The sequence below is a fragment of the Poromitra crassiceps genome, assembly GCF_964638095.1.
Source record: "Poromitra crassiceps genome assembly, chromosome: 3".
Lineage (NCBI taxonomy): Eukaryota > Metazoa > Chordata > Actinopteri > Beryciformes > Melamphaidae > Poromitra > Poromitra crassiceps.
The window spans coordinates 92,092,555-92,115,082 of record NC_139625.1 but is presented as its reverse complement, the minus strand read 5'-3'; the positions used below and the strand labels follow the sequence as shown (position 1 = coordinate 92,115,082).

General features: G+C 42.5%; 1 protein-coding gene across 1 annotated transcript in view; it reads right to left on the bottom strand.

The window, feature by feature from the left end:
• Positions 1-22,528, bottom strand: part of LOC310773361 (SAM and SH3 domain-containing protein 1-like) — a gene marked incomplete at both ends in the record, with an annotated part of 204,862 nt that overhangs the window by 164,666 nt on the left and 17,668 nt on the right. The window contains one exon of the mRNA XM_083633230.1: positions 21,742-21,873. Coding sequence (XP_083489356.1) covers positions 21,742-21,873 — 132 coding nt within the window. The remainder of the gene's footprint in view (positions 1-21,741; positions 21,874-22,528) is intronic.

Here is a 22,528-nt window from a genome sequence, read left to right as displayed (position 1 = left end):
TATAAATCCATTCCACAAAAATCCCCAAAAATAACTACAGTAGTTGAAAGTCTACTCGGAGTCAACCAAAGGAGTCAATGAACGGAGTTCAGTTGGAATTGCACTGGTCAAGTTGATCTTCAGTGGACTGTTGCATTTCAAAGCCGCTAGCGACTTCCGGGTACAACTTTCAAAATAAAGCCATTATCGATTAGAGGTGGGCAGCAGACTGAGCAGAGCTAACGTTAGCCTCGAGTAAAACATTTTCTAACAAAAACGGTTTCATGCTGAGTCTATGGTTGAAACGAAAGTAGTGCGAAAAGCGAGACTCATGTATATATAAACAGAACTTCCGGTCACAACCTTCAAAATAAAATACTTAGTGGCAAAGCAATGTTGCGTTGTTTTTGGGCGGTGTGATCAGTCAGTGGGTGTGATTCATACCAATTCCTACTGTTAAATGGAAAAATAGCGAATATTTGAACTTTTTTTAACTTCCTTATTGATCAGAAAGAAAAAATAAAACCAGACTAGCATACATCTGATTTGTTTATTAATTTCACTGCCAGTTTGGTTGACATGGAGACACTGCCACCTAGAGGACTAAAGTAAAGTTTTTTTTCCCACAGACAGAAGCATAGAGCATTATGCTTTACATCTGCAGAGAGCAACATCAATAAAAGTGGGCACATTACAGACACACACACACACACACACTCACACACACACACACACACACACACACACACACACACACACACACACACAGAGTCCATGTAAATGAGTATAAGGAGTTATAAGCATGACCTGGCAGTAACAGCTGACGCCACTCTCTGTAGAGCTCAGACGGCTTTGGCTCAGACCCTCAAGCTGCCTTCACTTGTCACACCAAAACCCCGTAAATTACAAGTACATCACTGCAGGACAGATACAGCTAGACACAAACAAATACAAATTCACACAAATCCAACCTTGCCATACATTCCCTTTACTTACCTGGACCCCGACGCTTCCCTTGTACATTACTTTTTTACTTTTCTTTATTCAAGTTATTCCCCCTGCCCCCATTTCTCCTGTTGTAAATAGACTAATAAATGCTTGTGGACAAATGTATAATCTTTTGATTTTGCTTCTTACTTTAATATAGTTATAAATGGTTAAGTACAGAATGTGCATTTGTGACAAGTTGCGCTATCACAGGCTAAGTTCTTACACTGTGCAGGGTAAATTGTAAAAAAAAATGAAATGCAGGAACAGAATATGGACTTGGAAAATAAGAGATTTTCAATCCAATTTTTCATTATTATTATTATACACAGTGCTTTTCTAGTGTTGCAATGAGGTGGTATTTTCAGTTTAGTTGATCACAACAATTTTGTGTTGTGTGTTGTTTTGGAATGGAAACTGTAATTGCTAGAAAGAGAGACACAATTAAGTTACAAAATATTGACTTTGATTACAGCAGTCACATTGTGCGCGGGATTAATGCTTCAGTTCAAATCAACTGTTGCACCTACTGTAAACACAGCAAATAGATGCATCATCGTGAACAGGTTGGACTCATTCCATAATGGTAAATACCCTCAACAGCATCTTTATTGATTTTTTTCATAGGTTTGTATACTGTAAATACAATGTCTTAACTGTAGACGCTTTTAACACTAGAAAGACCACAGCGGTCATTTTGACCTTTTTGAAATTTATATGTGCAATAACTTTGGTTGAAAAAATACAATGCTGCTGGTAGCTGATTTTCCCTAAAAGTGTGTATTGTCATTTAAGATTTTTTTTTTATTATTATTTACGTTTTTATATGAATTACACAAAACAAAGTATAATTTTTTTACCTAAAAAAAGACCATAGGCCAGGGGTGGGCAACTATTTTTCATGGGGGGCCACATGAGAAACCCAGATTGTTGCCGGGGGCTGAACAAATATTGTCATGCCATAACCCATGGATGGGCAACTTTGATGATAGAGAGGGCCACAAAAAATGTCCTCGCTACCAGGTTTTGCTGAGGGCCGAACGGCGCCAGCGCGAAAAATTTGGGGCATTTGAAGCCAGGTTTAGAGGAATAACTAATTTTAAATTAACAGTTGTGATGTCATTATTCAGTCTTAACCACCAATATTTGATCCTTTTCTCACTCACTCCTATGTCACCACCTGCTCTCAGGGCTTGAAATTCACTTTTTTGACCACCTGCCAATATGGCTGCTACATTTTAAAGTTACCAGCCAATTAGAATTTCCACTAGCCAAAATGTTTTTCTTGAAATAAACCAGAATATGAGTGGGTTAATTTAAGCATAAGTATCAGGGGGTCACACAAACAAAAACGCACTCTTGAAGCTAAATAAATCCAAAACCAATGAGTTAATTATTTAAATTTCTACTTCAATGTAGAACAGTCATTTCTTACACATGAGATTACTTTAAGCTTTTTAGTCATAAAGATTATTGAAAGATATTCCATATTCCAGACTGAAATGCTATAACAGAAGTGGAGTATTGGCCAGAATGACATGAACATTTGGACACTTATTCAGCGGGTATCTTGCATGTTGTGTTCAGGTGCACTGTAAAAACAAAATGTTTTTTGCAATTCCATTGCGGGCCGCACAGGTGGCGCCCAAGGCCCGCATACGGCCCGCGGGGCGTATTTTTGCCCATGTGTGCCATAGGCGGTCATTTTGACCTCACTGAATTCCCCAGGGTTCTAGTCCTATTTTTTAGTCTATATTTTTACATTTTGATGTTGTTTTGTCTTTCTAAAATATATCTTAACACAATAAATGCATTCATCTCTCAATTGGGTATTATCGTGAGAGATTATAGTTTGGAATCTAGTGGTTAAAAAAATGACCACTTACGGTCATTCTAGTAGTTCTAGTAGTAGAATTGTGATCCTTCTGGTGTTAACTCCACAACATAAACATTGTAAATTGCTCCTATAGATGACTTCCTGTTGCAGTGTTTGCTACTGTAATACAATACCTGACAGAGCATGAGTTGAGTTCCAAACTGTTCCCTGGCAACACAATTCCATGAAAACAGGCTATATAGCAAGGAACAAAGGTGTGAATGAAAACAGAACCAAATAATTATTTTATTCTGTTCTCTTGAACACCTGAAGATAAACTACATCTTCACAAGTCAGTTCCTGTGAGTAGAGAGAAAACTGAGTTCCCCATTTTAACATTAGAATGAGTATAAGTAGAAAAGAAAACATATCAGGGAGTGGCATGTTAATGAAGCAATTTGTTTATTAAAACAACAAAAATGACATGAGCATTGAGGATGTGATAACTTCTACATAAGAGTCACATATGAAATGCCTGTCACCACCCCAAGCCTCTTCCTGCCTTACCAAGTTCAAGTGTTTTTCAACAACATGACAAAAGTGAGTTCTCATAATGTTGGCAGCACACCAGGTAGTTTGTGTCCCTCCATCCAGTGCTTCCAGCCTCGGTTGGCATTCTCTCCTTTCTGGGTGCAAATCAGCTTCTCCCCCTCCCAGGTGACCAGACTCTTGAAGTTCAAATCAGCTTCTCTCCCTCCCAGGTCACCAGACTCTGGAAGTTGAGAGAGAGAGAGAGAGAGAGAGAGAGAGAGATATTCCAACTTACTTGGAACTCCCAGGGTGGGAATTCCATCATTTTAGGGGCGTGGCCATCTGGCCTTTTTTTTTTAGGGCACAAGGCCACATGCCAGGGCACAAAGGCCATTGCTCTATTGACATCGTGAAGAACAATTTTTCTGAAATGTGTGTTAACATGAGCCAATTACACATAACTTTGCATAGGGCAGACTACATTAAACTGGGACCACTGACGCTTTTAAAGCAACTGACAGTAGCAGGCTGGTATAGCAGGGCACTGCCACGGTGCCCTTAGGGATCTCAGGGCATCACGACCAGAGGGAGGGGCAACAGCGTCCATGGTCTCCATGTAGCCTAAATGCACCCTGACTCCCACTCAACTCCTCAGCAAACTGCAGTGTGTGTTCACAATAGTCTGACTCACTGGAAGCAGGCTACTCTGCCAAATGCAAATGCAGAATTCCCCTCAAAGGCCCACTCTTCACTTGAGAAGCACTGCGAGTCGCATCTCCATCACACATCACCTCACTGCACTGGCTCCCCTTTCATCCACAGCTGTTCCACTGGCGTATGGCTTGAAGGTCCTTGCTCAAGGGCATCTCAGTGGTTTTTGAAGGACAGCATTAGGTATTCACTTTGCTCCCACTCTTGTCAACCTTTTTAAGATGGCCTTTAATCTGAATGTGTGGTTCGCTGCACTGCCTGCTTACGTTCTTCTCGCACCTTCAGCTGATAGAAAGTGTGATTGAGCATCTGGGAAAAAGCGTTAGAAACAAAAAGTGTTAAATGCCTCTGTCTCAGGGACAGACAAGACCTGCTGTTTGACTTTCTATATTATGGCACACTGGTTATATCACATTATGAAAATACTATAATTAAACACCAACTCCCACACTCAGCTAGTGAGAAATCCTTTTCTGGCGAAAAGAGATGATTGGATGCATTAGGTCTCTTCGAGTCAAGGCCACTCAGCCACTTGAATATCTTCTCGATCTTCTCTAGGATGTGCACACTTCACTTCCCTCTCAATGGCCAGCTGCATTTACACTGTTGCTTTAAATCACTATCACTTTTTCCCTCAATCTGATTTAAATCAATCGCTTTGAAGATTTCTGGGCAAGTGTTTACATGGGATGTGATTAATATGATCTGGTGTTTACATGTGATTAATATGATCTGGTGTTTACATGAGATGTGATTAATATGATCTGGTGTTTACATGGGATGGGATTAATATGATCTGGTGTTTACATGAGATGTGATTAATATGATCTGGTGTTTACATGGGATGTGATTAATATGATCTGGTGTTTACATGGGATGGGATTAATATGATCTGGTGTTTACATGGGATGGGATTAATATGATCTGGTGTTTACATGTGATTAATATGATCTGGTGTTTACATGGGATGGGATTGATACGATCTGGTGTTTACATGGGATGTGATTAATATGATCTGGTGTTTACATGCGTCGACGCGTGTAAATCGAAAGTGAACAGCTGTGTGACATCATGCCCAAAAGTGAGGAATACATTAACGGGTCTGCCAACTCTCGCATTGACCGTGACAATAGACCCTTCTCACGGGGGCCATTTTGTGTCGAAATGGCAGGTTAAACACAGGTGCAAGCAAAACACTAATGAGGGTTTCCAACTTCCAATCATGGAAGTTGGAAACCCTCATTAGTGTGTTGCTTGCACCTGTGTTTAACCTGCCATTTCGACACAAAATGGCCACCGTGAGAAGGGTCTATTACTTGACACCTCTCACATACTTCTCACACACCCAGGCCCGTATCTAGCTATGAGGACACCGAGGTCCGGACCTCGGTAATAATTTCAGAGAAAAAAAGAAAAAAAATCCCCCCCCCCCAAAAAAACGTTTTTTTTTTTTTACAAATGTAATTAAAAAATATTTTGCAGTGCACTATGTTCCTTTCTTGTTTAAGAATGTTTCGGGAAATGAAAATGTAGCCTATTTAAATAGAATTATCAACAATAACAATCAAGGAAGTTACATGCTTGTAGGCTAGAGAAGAAGAAGAAGCGCGCATGCACGCACATGTTGTGTTGAACCAACCAACAACCAATACGAATTGTTTAATCTGGCAATATAGAAATGTGAACTTGACATGCTATTTTAATAGCCTACTCAAAAATGCACCTCCCACTACACAGCAAAGAGAGGAGTCAATGTTTCTTGATATATGCCATTCAGATCAGAATAATTAGTCTAGTCATTAAGTTTGCTGATAATATTTCTATCATGTTAAGTCTGTGTCATGTTAACTGGTGTATTCAGAGCAAATAGGGAGATATAGAGCATTATAAAACGGCTCTCTCAAATCAAGCAATCTGATTGGTTCACAGCCATGGTATAAATACCGTATACCACTCTCATAACCCATGGCCATGGGTTATGAGACGCAACTCTCTTACTAAAAGGCTTTGGTTACCTCAAATGACAATGTAGAAAGAAAAAAAATGGCGGAGACAGCTGTCAGATCCTTGTGAATCGATCTTCGCTTATAACTTTACTAATACTTCGCAGAAAATTATGTTTTGTACAAGAATAGACGCGGGCTAATGTCTTCTTTGCAAAAAAAAGGCTGTTAACCCCGCATTTCTAAATAAGACGTAATGTTAGTTGGTGTCGGGCTTTGCAGAAAGCTCTCAGCTTCTCAGCAAGCGCCAGGATTGGCCAATGTCAACTTCAGTCTCCAGAACGATCCAATCAAATCACCCGCACGTCTATCTTCTTGCTAGAGGTCCCGCCTTACAGTAGTGTTTCAACTGACTCTATCAGAATGCCATGCCAGTCGGACTTATAGTATTATTATTATTATTATATTATCGGCCGAGTGAGATAACTGCTAAATAGCTCATGGCTTAAAATCTCAAAACTTGACCTAACATTTCCTGAAAATCCTGAAAATCTCCACTTTGTCCGCGCGCCATACGGTAGTTAGAGAATCTCCTCCTCTCCTAATACATCCATGCTGCTGCCCTGCTGCAGCAGGCAGGAGTCAAGACAGAGAGAGGGCATCATGGGCATGCGCAGATGAACGCAGCCAGAGAGTAAACCGTTCCATCATTTAAGGTTTCAACTAGCCCTCTGGGCTTGTTTAAATCGATTGAGGTGTTTATATGGAGCATTTTTAATCGCTTTGGGCTTTTACACCTATTTCAAGCTGATTACTATGGCCCATGTAAACGTGTCTACTGATCATGGTTTTCTTATTGTGTTTCCTTATTAAATTATGGGCTGAGGCCCAAAATGTATCAGTAGACTCACTGTTCATGGTGAGTACCCATATGGGACGTCCCAACATGAAGCAGTTTGGGCTCATCATCTGGCTTAGCATCATGCTTTACAAAAACAATTCAAACGGCTATACGAGGGATCAGCCGAGCAGCATTTTGGTCAACAAACCGCGTCACTGGGTGGCAAATGGAACCCTATGGAGCTTGAGTGTCTGACTCTAGCCGGCTGACCCTGTTTACATTTTAAAAACTGTGACAGTTCACACAACTTTAACGCGACATGCATATATTATACATCAAACTCTTGAGCTACTTCTGCTCTCACTCAGAATGTCAAAATATAAAGCGATGTGATGTATAGTTTTTGAGATATTAACGTTTGTTTGGCACAACTCATACTAGTTAACTGCCGCGGGGTTCCGCATTTCTGGGTGGCAACTGACAAGTGACGTCACGCTGATTCATCCAATAGGAAATGTTAGGTCAAGTTTTGAGATTTTAAGCCATGAGCTATTTAATAGTTAATACACAGTGTCATAAGATGTACGCACACGTTACAGGTTTTGTAAATTTCATTTTTGTCCTGTGGCGGTGAAGATCTCTCTTTTTAAAGCCTACTGTACCCTGCTGTATACTGCCCACTTGTGGCGGTACTGCAGAAGAGGCAGCATGCAGAGACTCACAGTGGCCTATAACAGCATGAGGCTGCTGCTTAAAGCACCAAGAAGCTGTAGTGCCAGTCAAATGTTTGTAGACATCAGTGTAGCCACCTGCGCGCGCAGCTGTAATACCAAATCTCAGTTACAGATGCATGTGCAGATTATCAGACTCTGCAAACAGCATTATTTTAGCGTTAACCAACCCTGTTTTGAGCTCTGTTAGGTTCTCATCCAGACTGTGGAACCACTGGTGTTTTAGCCTGTATGTAAAAATGACCATGGTGGAATATCTTGTAATGCCTGTTTTATAATCTGTTCAATCCGTGTATGTTGTGTTCTTTTGTTTTTCCGTTTCAAAACCAAATCGGAAAAAAACCAAATAACGGTTTTGTTTTTTTCTTTTTCCGTTTTAAAACCAAAACGGACAAACGGAAAATCCAAAAACGAAAAAATAGGAGGTTTTTCTGTTTTAAAACTAAACGGGAAAAGGGGAAAATCAAGTTTTATTTGTTTTGTTGTTTTCTTTCTGTGATATTTCGATATTTTTTTAACCCCCCGTGAATGCTGGGAAAACGAGGAGAGGAGGAGGCGCATGCGCGACATTTCCGCGGAAGTTTCAGTCTCAGAAAACAGGAAGAGAGGAGTTGTATGGTCTGAAGTTTGCTTGTTACGTTTTGACAGCTTATTGCAGTTATGGCCGCACTTGAACCTTATCATAACTTGATCCACGAACTGTGGACAAACATACTCCGAGATCAATGCCGCTCTGCAGCTTTCTGGTTAGTAACGTTATTTCGTTATTTTTATGCCTCCGCCGGCGATAGCCAGGCCGGAGGCATTATGGATCCGGGTTGTCCGTACGTCCGTACGGCCGTACGTCCGTACGGCTGGCCGTCCGTACGATGTTTGTTAACGCGATATCTGAGGAACGCCTGGAGGGAATTTCATCAAATTTGCCTCAAACATCGACTTAGACTCAAGGATGATCTGATTAGATTTTGGTGGTCAAAGGTCAAAGGTCAAGGTCACTGTGACCTCTCGAACGCCATTTTCAAGCTTGTTAACGCAATATCTCAGGAATGCCTTGACGGAATTTAAAGGTCCCATTCCGTGCAAAAGCTGTTTTTACTTGTAAATGCATATATACTGCTGTCATCCCTCCCTGTAATGAGTGGTCACAAGCTCAGAACTGCCACAGTTGGATTTGTCCCTATCCAGCTTCCCCCTGCAGTCTCCTTCAAGCCATACCCCCAAACGCTCTGTTCCCCCAGACAGGGTATCGGGACGTCACGATGGTCCTCAAGCATACTGCGCGGGTCTCTCTCACACAAGCTATCTGCACCATTTTGTCTATAGCCACAAAATTAACACTTCTAGCTGGAGTGACGCCAACTGTACGTGATCCAGCAACTGCGGAGGTGCATTCGGTAAGTCTAGGCATTTTGAGATGTCCTCTTTAGCGTAGCAATGTTAAGTTAGCGATAGCATTAGTTGTGGACACAACCCAGCGTGCTGGTCCACAGACGCTAATCTGATTGGCCACTGGGAGCCTGGGGCGGGCTCTCCCTCAGCGGCCAATGGGAACTGTTAGTTCTGAATATATTATAGAAACAGACCATTCTTGGGACGCAACGAGATGAGGAAGTGACAACTCCGTCACAACAAACGGGGTTGCTATATTTTCGACAAATTAATCCAGAATCATGTTTTATGGACCAGAGACACACGTTTTTAAGAGGTTACAGCTGCACGAATTGGGACCTTTAATCAAACTTGTCTCAAACATCGACTTGGACTCAAGGATGAACTGATTAGATTTTGGTGGTCAAAGGTCAAAGGTCAAGGTCACTGTGACCTCTCAAACGCCATTTTCAAGCTTGTTAACGCGATATCTCAGGAATGCCTTGACGGAATTTAATCAAACTTGTCTCAAACATCGACTTGTACTCAAGGATGAACTGATTAGATTTTGGTGGTCAAAGGTCAAAGGTCAAGGTCACTGTGACCTCTCAAACGCCATTTTCCAGCTTGTTAACGCCATAGCTCATGAATACCTTGACGGAATTTCATCAAATTTGCCTCAAACATCTACTTAGACTCAAGGATCAACTGATTAGATTTTGGTGGTCAAAAGTCAAAGGTCAAGGTCACTGTGGCCTCTCAAACGCCATTTTCAAGCTTGTTAACGTGATATCTCAGGAATGCGTTGACGGAATTTAATCAAACTTGTCTCAAACATCGACTTGGACTCAAGGATGAACTGATTACATTTTGCTGGTCAAAGGTCAAGGTCACTGTGACCTCTCAAACGCCATTTTCCAGCTTGTTAACGCGATATCTCACGAATGCCTTGACGGAGTTTCATCAAATTTGCCTCAAACATCGCCTTACACTCAAGGATTATCTGATTAGATTTTGGTGGTCAAAGGTCAAAGGTCAAGGTGAGCTCTCGAACGCCATTTTCAAGCTTGTTAACGCGATATCTCAGGAATGCCTTGACGGAATTTAATCAAACTTCTCAAAACATCGACTTGGACTCAAGGATGAACTGATTACATTTTGGTGGTCAAAGTTCAAGGTCACTGTGACCTCTCACACACCCAATTTCCAAGCTCTGTAACGCAACATCACAGGAGCGCCTTGACGGAATCTCTTCCAATTTGCCTCAAATGGCGATTTGGACTCCAAAATGAACTAATGGCGGAGGCATAAGTCCGCGTTGCGGTCGTTCTAGTTTATCTTGTTTGTCGTTTTTATGTTGTCCTCTCCATGTGGCTATGCTTTCAAACTTATATCAGCTAAAACAGATGTTTATGTAACTTTACATTAATGTTAGCTTGCAAGCTAACGTTAGCTTTCAGCTGTTATATTTGAGGCAAACCTGCCGCTCATGTTGTGGTGTTGTACAGTATAACGACTAGCTAGCGTGTCTGTCTGACCGTCTGCATGTCTCTTTGTCTGTCAATCTGTCTCACTGTCTGTCTACCTGACTGTCAGTCAGCAGATAGACAGACAGTGAGACAGACAGTCAGTAGCCTACCTCAGTCAGTGACTAACTGACTTTGTCTGCACGACTGTCTGTCTCACTGTCTACCTGACTGTCTGTCTGTCTACCTGATTGACTGACTGTCTGTCTGTCTCACTGTCTGCCTGTCTACCTGACTGTCAGTCAGCGTCTCTCTGACTGACTGTGTGTTTCGCCGGTCTACCTCACTGACTGATGTCTGTCTGCCACTGACTGTCTGCCTGACTGTCACACTGGATGTTATGTAATTTAGCTTTCGTTGCTTTGAATTTGACATTAGGCCAGGCATGACAATTGAGGCCTCTTTTAGGTCTGTGACCTCTGACCCCTTTTGTTTTTGCCCATCCTTAGTCTTCTGCACGGCCCAGCCACCATCACAGTCTTCATTACCAGTGTCAGGCCCAGTCTCCTGAAAGGTTCCGCCTGTGTCGTTGGTGTCCGGGCCATCGTCCAGGGTTGCTCCACCCTTCGGCCCAGCCTCCTGGACACCCTCTACACCTGTTGTGCCTGTTCGTCGCTGCCCAGGCCACATCACCTGCTCACTTCCTCCATGGGGCGACTACTTAATTTGAACTATACATCAACTGACACTTAACCAGACCAGCTTGTGATTTGTGTATCTGTTTCAAATAAATGTACCATTTGAAGGGGCAGCTGTTCAAAACCCCAAGCTAAACGTCCTGGACTCAATCTCAGAGAATCCTTCACATCACCTCTCACCATTGCCAGTTACACACGTCATTAGTACCCACAATCAGGATTTAATTACCCCACCTCAATGCCCCACCTTCATCCTTTGCAGTGTTCCTTTAAAGGTTCTGTTAATCTATTTGTTCTCATGTGTTCTATTGATCACACTCAATAGAACACACTCTAGGCCGTGTCAGGTCACTCCACCCTGTCCACCCTTTTGGTCATCGGTCAATTGATTATTATACAAAAGGTAGTTCTGGCAGGAGCAATTTGAATAGATGATGCAGAGTTGGGATAAGACAAGACAGTTTGGTCTTTCTTTCTTTATTTTTTATTTAAAAGGTTTACATTTCCTAATATGTATTATTGCTGCATGTATTTCATATGCTTGTTCCCAATACACCTGTCAGATGGATGGATTATTTTGGCAAAGTTCAGACATTCCCTTGGAAAGAGACAGAGATGCTGGTTCAAGGAGTTTTGAGCACTTGTTGGCAGTGTTGGGGGGTAATGCATTACAAAGTTTGCAAGATTACAGAGTAATGCATTACTGTAATCACATTACATTTGTCTGTAATAACAAGTAGTCCCTAAATCCGGTAATCACATTACAGTTACAATTCAAACACTTATAGCATTACTTGCATTACATAATTTCTTCAATTATCTGCAGGATCAGGATTGAATCTGCAGCATGATGGGAAAAGAAACAACAAACATGCAGTGCTTTTTCATGCACTCGATTAAACAATGCAACGACTAGATTGGATGGGCTGGAGGGACGGGGAGGAGTGAGGTCTTAATAATAATAATAATAATAATAATCATTGGATTTATATAGCGCCTTTCCAAGTGCTCAAAGCGCTTCACAGAATCATTATTCGTTCACACCATTCGTACCGGTGGTTCGAAAGCGTGGCAGCCACACATCGGCGCTCAACGGCCCCTCCGACCACCATCAGTCATGTCTACATTCATACCAATCATACGAGGCAAGGAGGGTTAAGTGTCTTGCCCAAGGACACAACGACAGCAGCTGGGAGGGAGCGGGGATCGAACCGCCAACCCTTGCGTCATTGGCCGACCCGCTCTACCTCCTGAGCTAAAGCCCCCCCCAGGTCTTGTGTATGTCCTACTTATTGGGATATGGATTTGTGCTGATATGGGCATATGTAATGTTTCATGTTATATTGTTAACTGGCAATTAGGTGACAATGCATCTCAGGCGATGTTGCGGAGTAACGCAAAAGTAATGTAACAAGTAGTGTAACAAATTACTTTCTCCAGGGAGGCATTACTTTTTTTAAAGTAATGTGCGTAATATATTACTTTTTTTACTGCTTGTTGTCCATTGCTCTATCCCAGCATGCATCAGAAGCTGGAGTGTTGCTGAGCTCAGGATAAGAGGTTGTGACTGACCCCGTGTGGACAAGAGGTTGATGTTCGGTCAGGTTACAATTTTGATCTCTTTACATCCAGACTATGGATGCACATTGCTCATTAAATAATGACCATCAAGTATTCAGCCAAGCCATAGTATAAATAGTCTCTTATATTTGAACATGTATAACAGGAAATCCGGGGGTTCCCAAAATCTGCAATTCTCCTAACTGTAGTTTGTCTTTATTGCTCATAATTGTATTGCATCAACTGCATTAAATGCTATCCAGTATTTTCCCATGTTTCTGTGCTTGCATGTACAGTATTTACAGGCAACCTCAGTTCAGGGACAAGGTTGTAATACTTTGTCTGGGAGTATTGATTTTTGTGACATGAAAGCTTGCTGTCAATTGCAGTAACCATTATTCTAGAAAAGCCAGTAACATTTTTGTTTTGTTTTATTTATTTGCACACAATAAAAACAGAAATGAATTAAAAACAAAATACAAACAAGAAAATAATATGCAGGTAGAGACAGGAAAGCCTAGAAGGACTTATTCTACCTCAGAAAAGCAAATAACAATCTGTACAAAGCACACAATACAACAGAAACAAGAAGGAAAGAAGAAAACAAAGCCAGTTTGGCCTCTCTTCTCTATGTTGTTTTTATTTGTCATCTTGTGTCACTTATTGTAAAGCATCCTTGGGTTCCTTGAAAGGCGCTCTATAAATCCAAGTTATCACTTATTATTATTATTATTATTATTAAAACAAATAGACAAAAAATAAAAGAAGAGTAAAAGAAAAAAGTAAAAATAAAAAGCATTCAAAATAAGTGAGTAGAGTAGACAGACAAAATATACAGTAATATACACTTACACTTCATGAAGTCCATGGGTGCGTTCGTAAATCCACTCTGATGTTCCACACTGAAATAAAACGACAGCGCGGATCTATGCTACATTACAACGGCGCTCCCAATTTACGAATGGTCCAGTGTGCGCTCTGGCGCTCGGAGCAGCTATTTCCGAACGCACCCCATGTCAAATATCTTTCGTTTGCCTCTGCTTCTATTTAGAGATGCAAGACGCAAAAATCTGCCATCACATGTTCTCAACGGGATCCTGCCATTTTGTCCGTTGACAGGCCTTGGTCAAACCTTTTATTGGCACCTGTGGGAAAGGAGGGAGAACTTAACTTAACTAACTTAACTTTACTAACTTAACTTAAAATGAGAAGCCTTAAAGACAGTTTCATATCTGTGACATATGAGAAAGAAACAGCTCACCCTAAAATCCAAAATACATATTTTTCCTCTCACCAGATTGTTTTGAGATAGCTGTCTGGGTTTTGGAGATATCAGCCGTAGAGATGTCTGCCTTCCCTCCAATACAATGGAACTGGATGGCACTCGGCTTGTGGTGCTCAAAGCGCCAAAAAAATAAATTTGAAAAACTCAACAGCAGTGTCTCTTTCCAGAAATCATGACTCAAGATAATCCACAGACCTTGTTGTGAGCAGTTTCATGTAGGAACTATTGTCTCTCGACCGAACTACACCCACTGGCTGCTAACCAGTGTTGGGGGTAACTCATTACAAAAGTAACATATTACATGTAATATATTACTTTTAGCAGTAACTCAGTAATATAACTTATAGGATTTCAGTAATATTATACCAGTTACTTTGTCAAGTAACTCAAGTTACAAATTGAGTTCTCGGGATGGTTCCGGGGCGGCGATGTCATTCTGCTGCTGCTGTTGTTTTGGTAAAAGTAATGCAAAAGTAGTGTAATAAGTAACGAGTTACTCTACATGGAAAGTAATATTGTAAAGTAACTTATTACTTTCAAATGAAAGTAACTAGTAATATGTAGTATACATTTTGAAAGTAACTTGCCCAACACTGCTGCTAACTAGTTCCCACATGAAACTAGCAGCTGCAGAGCAGCAGCTAGCTATCAGGTGTAGTTTGGTCAAAAATAGTTCCTACATAAAACTGCTCACAACATAAGTCTGTGGATTATCTTGAGTAACTAAGTCATGAATTCTGAAAAGGCTGTTGAGTTTCTCCATTGCATTTTTTGGCGCTTTGAGCACCACAAGCCAAGTGTCATCCAGTTCCAATGTGTTGGAGAGAAGGCAGACATCTCTACAGCTGAGATCTCCAAAAGCTAGACAACTAACACCAAACAATCTAGATGGATAAATAGCACTACAGGCGAGGGGGGAAATATGTATTTTGGATTTTAGGGTGAGCTGTCCCTTTTAAAGACAGATTGAAGAGTTCCTTCCATGAATGGCTACTCACTGCCAAGCGCTGCTGCTTGCGGAGCTGCTGGAGTCTGAGCAGGTCCATGGCAGAGGCAGTCTCCCTTGCAGACCAGTTCAGTTGAGCGGAGAACATCTGAACCACAGACTGAGGGATTCCATATCGACCGTACTGCAAAAGGGATCCAGTTATGTGTAAATCACAATCTAAATGGATCGGTCAGTATTATTAAAGGAGAATTTCGTTTTTTTTAACCTGGACCCCTCTCCTCACATTAATTATGATCTGACGACTCACCCAGCGATCTCCGCGGCGTTTCTGGCCGTCCTAGCGTTGTTTTGAGATCAATAGCGTCCAAGCCAGTCGTAAAATGGAGCTCCGAGGGGGCCAAGTGGCAGCCTGTCTTTCCTGCATCTAAATAGGTAGTTTTATTCCCGTTTTCGCCACATATCATCATAATCTCATCCCTCAACAACCACCAGACTGATATTCCCCCCGGGGCTGTTTCCTGGTGTCTCCCAGGGATCAAATTACCTCATTCGCAGAGGTGTAGTGCTATCTAGAGAAGTGGGGGAACGCACCTATATGGGGAGCACCTGCACACGCACAGGTCCCAACAAAGCCCCCCCCCCCCCCCCGCGCACGCACACACGCTAACGTTCACGCAGCCTATTCATTAATTAATCGTTCGGGGCGGGCAATCGCTTATATCAACGAATTAAACGAGCAAACTCACGGATTCCTCAAGTGCTGCAAACCACTGTCACTGACACACGACTAACTTGTGTCCTCTATAAACACTGCAGAAGCCCGTGACATTTGCAGCTCTGAAACTAAAATACGTAGGCTATATGGGCACAGCAGAGCAGAGTCAGTTATCAACACAAACAGCTAAACAATCTCTCAACCAGCGATCACACAAGTTGCACAAGGCAACTGCATCTGGCGATGCAAATTGCAATGGGGTGATTAACGCTAACTTTTGATTCAACCGCGTTGAAAAGAAACACGCTTTTAACATTGTTTCTTCATGCTTGTAAACGTACCTTTTTAGCAGCTGGTCCGAAAAATGAAAGGATGTTTGGCTGCCTTTTTCATCTTTAGCCTACTTGTTATAGTGAGGTACTGGTGGAAAAAAATATATTTTGATGCTGAAAAAGCCAGTATGTTTCAGTATAGCTTTTATTAAACTGAGGTTTCGCCCGCGCTGTAGCTAGTTAAGGTGGAATGTTTCCTTTTCCTTCAAGCCACGAGTTGATGCTGTGTGAATCATTCAGCCCACCTTAAATATAGTTAAGGTGGAATGTTTCCTTCTTTCTTCAAGCCGCGAGTTGATGCTGTGTGAATAATTCAGCCCACCTTAAATATAGGACGAATGACAACGTTGTCAAGTTTCACTCGTTTTATTGGCTCGACATGCACACACACACTGACACACACAAAACACCCCTTGGAGAAGTATGGGAACGCCGTTCCCACGCGTTACACCGGGACTACACCTATGCTCATTCGTGATCTCGGTCACCAAGTCTCGTCAAGTCCCGCGATACTTTCCTGCCGGCTGGCCAACTGGCCAACTGGCCAGCCGGGCCAGAAACGCCGCGGAGATCGCTGGGTGAGTCGTCAGATCATAATTAATGTGAGGAGAGGGGTCCAGGTTAAAAAAAAAACGAAATTCTCCTTTAAATGATCGTCTCAGATGTTTCCTAAAGTTGAGATTTCCATTGGAAGGAACCTTTTGATATATGAACTTGGCCAAATACTAAATCGTAATAGCAATGTTCCTAAATAGTAATAGAAATGTTCCAAGTCATTTACCGTAAATTCCGGACTATAAGCCGCGGCTTTTTTCCCGTTTTTTGGCCCCTGCGGCTTATATAACGGTGCGTCTTATCTATGGATTTTTTCAGAAAAAAAAAAAAAAAAAAAAAAAATCTCTCTTTTTTAGCACTCTTTCTAACTATAAATCCACTTCTGTTTTAATTTCCTCTCTTGCCCTCTTTTCACCACACCGCGGACACTGTGTGCACTGTAAAAATAAACAACGGTGGTGTTGTGTTATGTTGTTTTGTTGAAATGTTGTAATACGGTAAATGGGAGCTTCCTCAAACAGCCATCTCTTCCCGACAATCCCCTCTGTGCGTGACCACTTACATATGGTAATTACGGTAAGCAAACGGCCACTCGGGCAACAACTCCCTCCCCCGACTACCAGGAGAAAATCACAAACTTCGGCGAATTCACACAAAGGAAGATCAAGGAATATTCACAACAAGACGAGCAGTAGAAGCAACACTCTCACTTACCATGGGGAAGGTACGCAGAAATTCACACGAGGCAGCTTTCAAGTTGAAAGCAGTCAATCTCGCATTAAAAGAGAGCAGCCGCCGATCAAACAGAGCAGCCGCGCGTAACCTGGGCAAAAGGGACTGTCCGTCCGGGGGAGAACTACTGAACAACTCCCTCCCGACTATCAGGAGAAAATCACAAACTTCGGCGAATTCACACAAAGGAAGATCACGGAATATTATAGGAGTGTGAAAACATCCACAATTACCAACGGGTTCCAAAACGCTGGACTGCTGCGGGATGAAGAGGATGACGCCACGGGGACTGCCCCCTAGTCCGATACCTCACGAGTCCGATACCTCACGAGTCCGACACCTCATGGTTTTGGGTTAGGGTCTGGGGGAGGTTAGGTTTAGGCGTGGGGGTGGGAGAGGTTAGGTTTTGGGTTAGGGTCTGGGGGATGTTAGGTTTAGGCGTGGGGGTGGGAGAGGTTAGGTTTTGGGTTAGGGTCTGGGGGAAGTTAGCCTCTTTTTTCGGACTCGTGAGGTGTCGGACTCGTGAGGTATCGGACTCGTGCCATGGCACCTGAAGGAGAGAGGAGAGTGGTTGACGAAGCCACCCTGAACCTGTTCGTTTCCGACACTGAAGATGAGGACTTTGGTGGTTTCAGTACGCAGGAAGAAGAGGAAGACGAGGATTAGTGACTTGACTTCTCTGGTTACAGGTTTGCTGCACATATACGGTAGCCTATTGTTGTGTGATTTTGTCTGGGGATTAGTGACCTGACTTTTGTTTTGTTTTGTTGAAATGTTAATAAATGGGAGCTTCCCCAAACAGCGATCTCTTTCCCGACATTCCTCTCTGTGCACGAACCCTTTCATATGGTAATTAAACATCAAAACACCCGCGGCTTATAGTCCGGTGCGGCTTATAGAAGAAAAAAATAGTCAATTTTGGTCCCGCGGCTTATACACCGGTGCGTCTTATAGTCCGGAATTTACGGTACATCATATGCATTTACAGTGTAAATATGTGGTAGGTGTAAATAAATGTGATATCCATTACACCTACAAAGTAGCATCATTCATGTTTTCACTGCAGCTGAAGGATCCTTCATTGGTAGAAGTTTTATGACTTTTGGGACCATGAAACCCTCTGATAATCAATGGTAAAATTTAGTAAATCATTTTGAAAAAGTTTTTTTTTTCCCCAAATGGAAAAATCCCTGAAAAATGTATGAATCCAACAGCAGCACTGATCTGTGAAGTGACAGCATACTCTAATTTGAAGCCAATACCTTGTCAGAAAAGGGTTCCATTGTCAGATCGATACCCTGCAGCTGGAGTCTTTCCTCCAGCAGGGCCTCCAGGTTCACCGAGGTCATGAACATTTTCTTATTTCCCTTCAACCGCAGCCGACGGGCTTCAGAATTGGCCGAAATGGATGGACTCCTGTTCTCCTCTGGGTCCATGTAGGTGTGCATGCAGGCGCTTTCTGTGGGTAATGGCTCTCTGCATGGGTTTGACGAGGAAGGGGGTGCAGCTCCTCCGGGATGATCTGGCCTTTTTGCTGGGACTGGGGGGGGCGGGTTCAGGTGTGTGCGTGCAGATGTCTCCGCCCGTTTATCCATGTCTGAATTGATGTGCACAACCCCACATGATGCGCTCAGAGGTTGGGAGGGTGGAAACATGGCCTCTGGGTGTCAGATTCCGGTCTTTGGGGCTGAGGAGTTCTCTGTTCTGGACTCCTGTCAGGGAGAAGCATCTTCTCAGCAGCTCTGGTCCTGCATTAAAAGCCGTTAGCTCCACGCAGCTCCTGCTCCGAGCCCTGGCTTCACAGGCATGGTGAGCGCTCGCTGGACTGTTCTTAGGGGGTCTTAGCGATGGTGAGCTAGCAGGCAGGCCTCCTGGGACACTCTTTTGAAAGGTCTTAGTAGGGCAGGAGGAGGTCAGGGGGAGGGCGGGGTACTCGGGGGACGGGAGGTGGCTCGACTCGCAGCCGGACAAGGACCTGCTCATGGACGAAGGCGTCGTTTTGTCCCTCCCTGAAATAAACAAGTGCAGCGTGTGTGCAGATCATGCAGATTTCAGTTAAAGTGGCAGTTCGCCCAAAAATGTAAATGCTGTCATCATCTGCTCACCCTCCCGCTTGTTGAAACACAGGTGAAATGTGTCCATATATAACAGAGGGAGGTTGCCAGCACAACTTACTCAACTGAAGTCAATGACGACTGGTTGTTTTCTCTCCAGTTGTGCTGGTAACCTCCTTGTGTAGTCTGTTATATGGACAAACTTCACCTGTGTTTCAACTTGCATGGGGGCTGGAGAGTAGATGATGACGTCATTTTATTTTTTGGGTGAAGTGTTCCTTTAACTGCACATGCATTGGATGTGTTGCCCTTATAAGAAAGAAAGCAGCAGGGGTGTGGCCAGTGTTGGGAAAGAGTATATTGCCAGTGTGGAAGGACGTCCAAGAAAGATGTATAAAAAATAAAAAATAACTGCTCAGAGAATTTTTTTTATAAAATATTGGGAAAAAAAGTGAAAAACATGTGAATGGAAAGGAAAGAAGCAAGCAGTCCAGTCTGGTGAAGCATTGAGCCGTTTATTCCTCACGCTCAACCATGACAGTAGCACACTTCAGAACTGGCCAGACTGTTGTAGATATGGTTAGTTGAACTTTGACCTTTAGTTACGTCACACAAACTGTTTATTGAATTGATCGGAGCAAACTTTGTTCTACTCTTTTCGAGGTTTTCCTCAGTATGCATTTCAGTGCATTTACAATGATAAAAAAAAAATGCCACATTTCAACAAGTATAATTATACCAATTAGTGTTTTTTTTTAATTACTCTGCATAATGCAGTATTCAGGCACATGATAAAATATTGTGCAACAATATATTATACTGAACTAGAAAAATATACACGCAAAAACAGCAAAATCTTGAGAGAAATATACTGTACAAGTGTGGAAAATAGGCTACTCTGACATCATCCTCTCCCCACATCAGCTTAGACATTTACAAGAGCCTTCAATATACAGTCGGCACAACTCTTTGTATTTTCACTGTCCTCTAAAGACTTAACCAAACCAAATAACCACAATAAAAAGGATATAGTTATGAGTAAAAGCAAGCATTCACAGTAAATATGTACTGCAATTACGGGAAATTATTGTTTTTCAAACTATTTAAAACTAGAGTGGAAACACTTTTTTCTTTTTTTAAACTCTTGTTGTCACACAACAGTCACCATTTTCAGCAAAACGCAAAAACCACCACACGAGTCGCCACTCACAAGGCCAGATGTATTTGTGAGTAGACCTACAAGCGGCTCGACATAGACATTGTACAGGTTTCTGAGAAAGACCTTTAGAGCGGCGCTTCTCAAACTGTTTCATGTCAGGACCCCTAAACTGACACAAATTAAGACACGGACCCCCATTTATAAGATTTTGTCCCAGGGTCCCCCATCTGATAAGACTTTTTCTTTTAGATGTTTTATTACAAAAAGTGTTTGAAACACATGACTGAAATAGTCATACATTCTGTCATTGTGTTACTTATGGATGGTATTATAGTGAAAATATGAAATAATGTATCCCCCTTTTTGCTGGCGACCCCCTGGAAAGCCCTCAAGGGCCCCTGGGGGTCCCCGGAGCCCACTTTGAGAACCACCGCTTTAGAGATGACTGGTCTGCGTGATGCAAGTAAGCTCTTTAGTCCCTCAATAATAAAGATAGAGAAGATTGTATTTTATCTCTTTTTTCTTTTCAACGCTATAGAGAGCCAAAATGGAACGTCACTTCCTGCTTCAGCACTGTACCAGAGATTTTCATCCGCCATTTATTTTTCCATAGACATTTCGTAAAATGCTTATAAAAAATAGTTTTACTTGGTCAAACCAAACGGTTCAGATATATTTAGAAACAGGAGAGACCACATAACATTTCACTGGGACCAAAATGTTTAAAAAAAATGCGGATTTAAAGATTTTTTTCTTCTTCAATGTTCTATTTTTAAGTTTTGGTCCGAGTGAAATGTTCTATGGTCTCTCTCGATTCTAAATATAGCTGAACCGTTTGGTTTGCCGAAGTAAAACTATTTTTATAAGCATTTTACAAAATGTCTATGGGAAAATAAAGGGCGGATGAAAATCTCTGGTGCAGTGCTGAAGCAGGAAGTGACGTTCACTTTGGCTCTCTATTGAGAAAAGGTAATTCTGGTAAAGAAAGGCAGTGGCATGTCAGCTCTCAAATGCATTGAAACAGATGTGAGAGTAGAGATCATAAGAACATTGAAACAGATGTGAGAGTAGAGATCATAAGAACATTGTTTGATTCAATGATGCGGAAACAGAATCAAGTATGACAGTATGAAAGAATAAAATGCTAGGGGGGAGGGGGGGAAGTGAGCATCGTAGGCAAATGAGGCGAGGGCAGAGTCTTTCCAAAATAAGAGCATGAAAACTGGCGGTCTGGAATGCCCAAGCATGGAGAAGAAGTGTGGAAGACCACGGCAGTCTTCCTAGTGAGGGATGGGGGCAGTGGTCACAGTCGACTCAGACTGTCATTACCGTTCTCCAGGTTCTCGGTGCTCTCGTAGCAGCCCGAGTCGCGCGGGGAGTCCCCCGCCAGGCCGCGCCTGTCCAGGAGCAGCTTCTCCTGGGAGCCTCCGGACTGACTGCCTCGCTCCGGGTCGCTGCTGCCTGCAGAGCACAACACCACCAACAGGGGGCCCACAGTCACTTTCAGAGATCCAAGGGTAGACCTGCTACAGTAAAGCAGCATCTGTGTGTCTTCCTGTATTTCTACACGTATGAGGATTCAATGTCCTCACAGTTACACCTGTGTGTCTTCCTGTATTTCTACACGTATGAGGACTCAATGTCCTCATAGTTACACCTGTGTGTCTTCCTGTATCTCTACACATATGAGGATTCAATGTCCTCACAGTTACACCTGTGTGTCTTCCTGTATTTATACACGTATGAGGATTCAATGTCCGCACAGTTACACCTGTGTGTCTTCCTGTATTTCTACACGTATGAGGATTCAATGTCCTCACAGTTACACCTGTGTGTCTTCCTGTATTTCTACACTTATGAGGATTCAATGTCCTCACAGTTACACCTGTGTGTCTTCCTGTATTTCTACACGTATAAGGATTCAATGTCCTCACAGTTACACCTGTGTGTCTTCCTGTATTTCTACACATATGAGGATTCAATGTCCTCACAGTTACACCTGTGTGTCTTCCTGTATCTCTACACATATGAGGATTCAATGTCCTCACAGTTACACCGATAGAAAGAAACAGAAACCATTCCAAAGTGAGGACATTTAGCTGGTTCTCACTTCTAT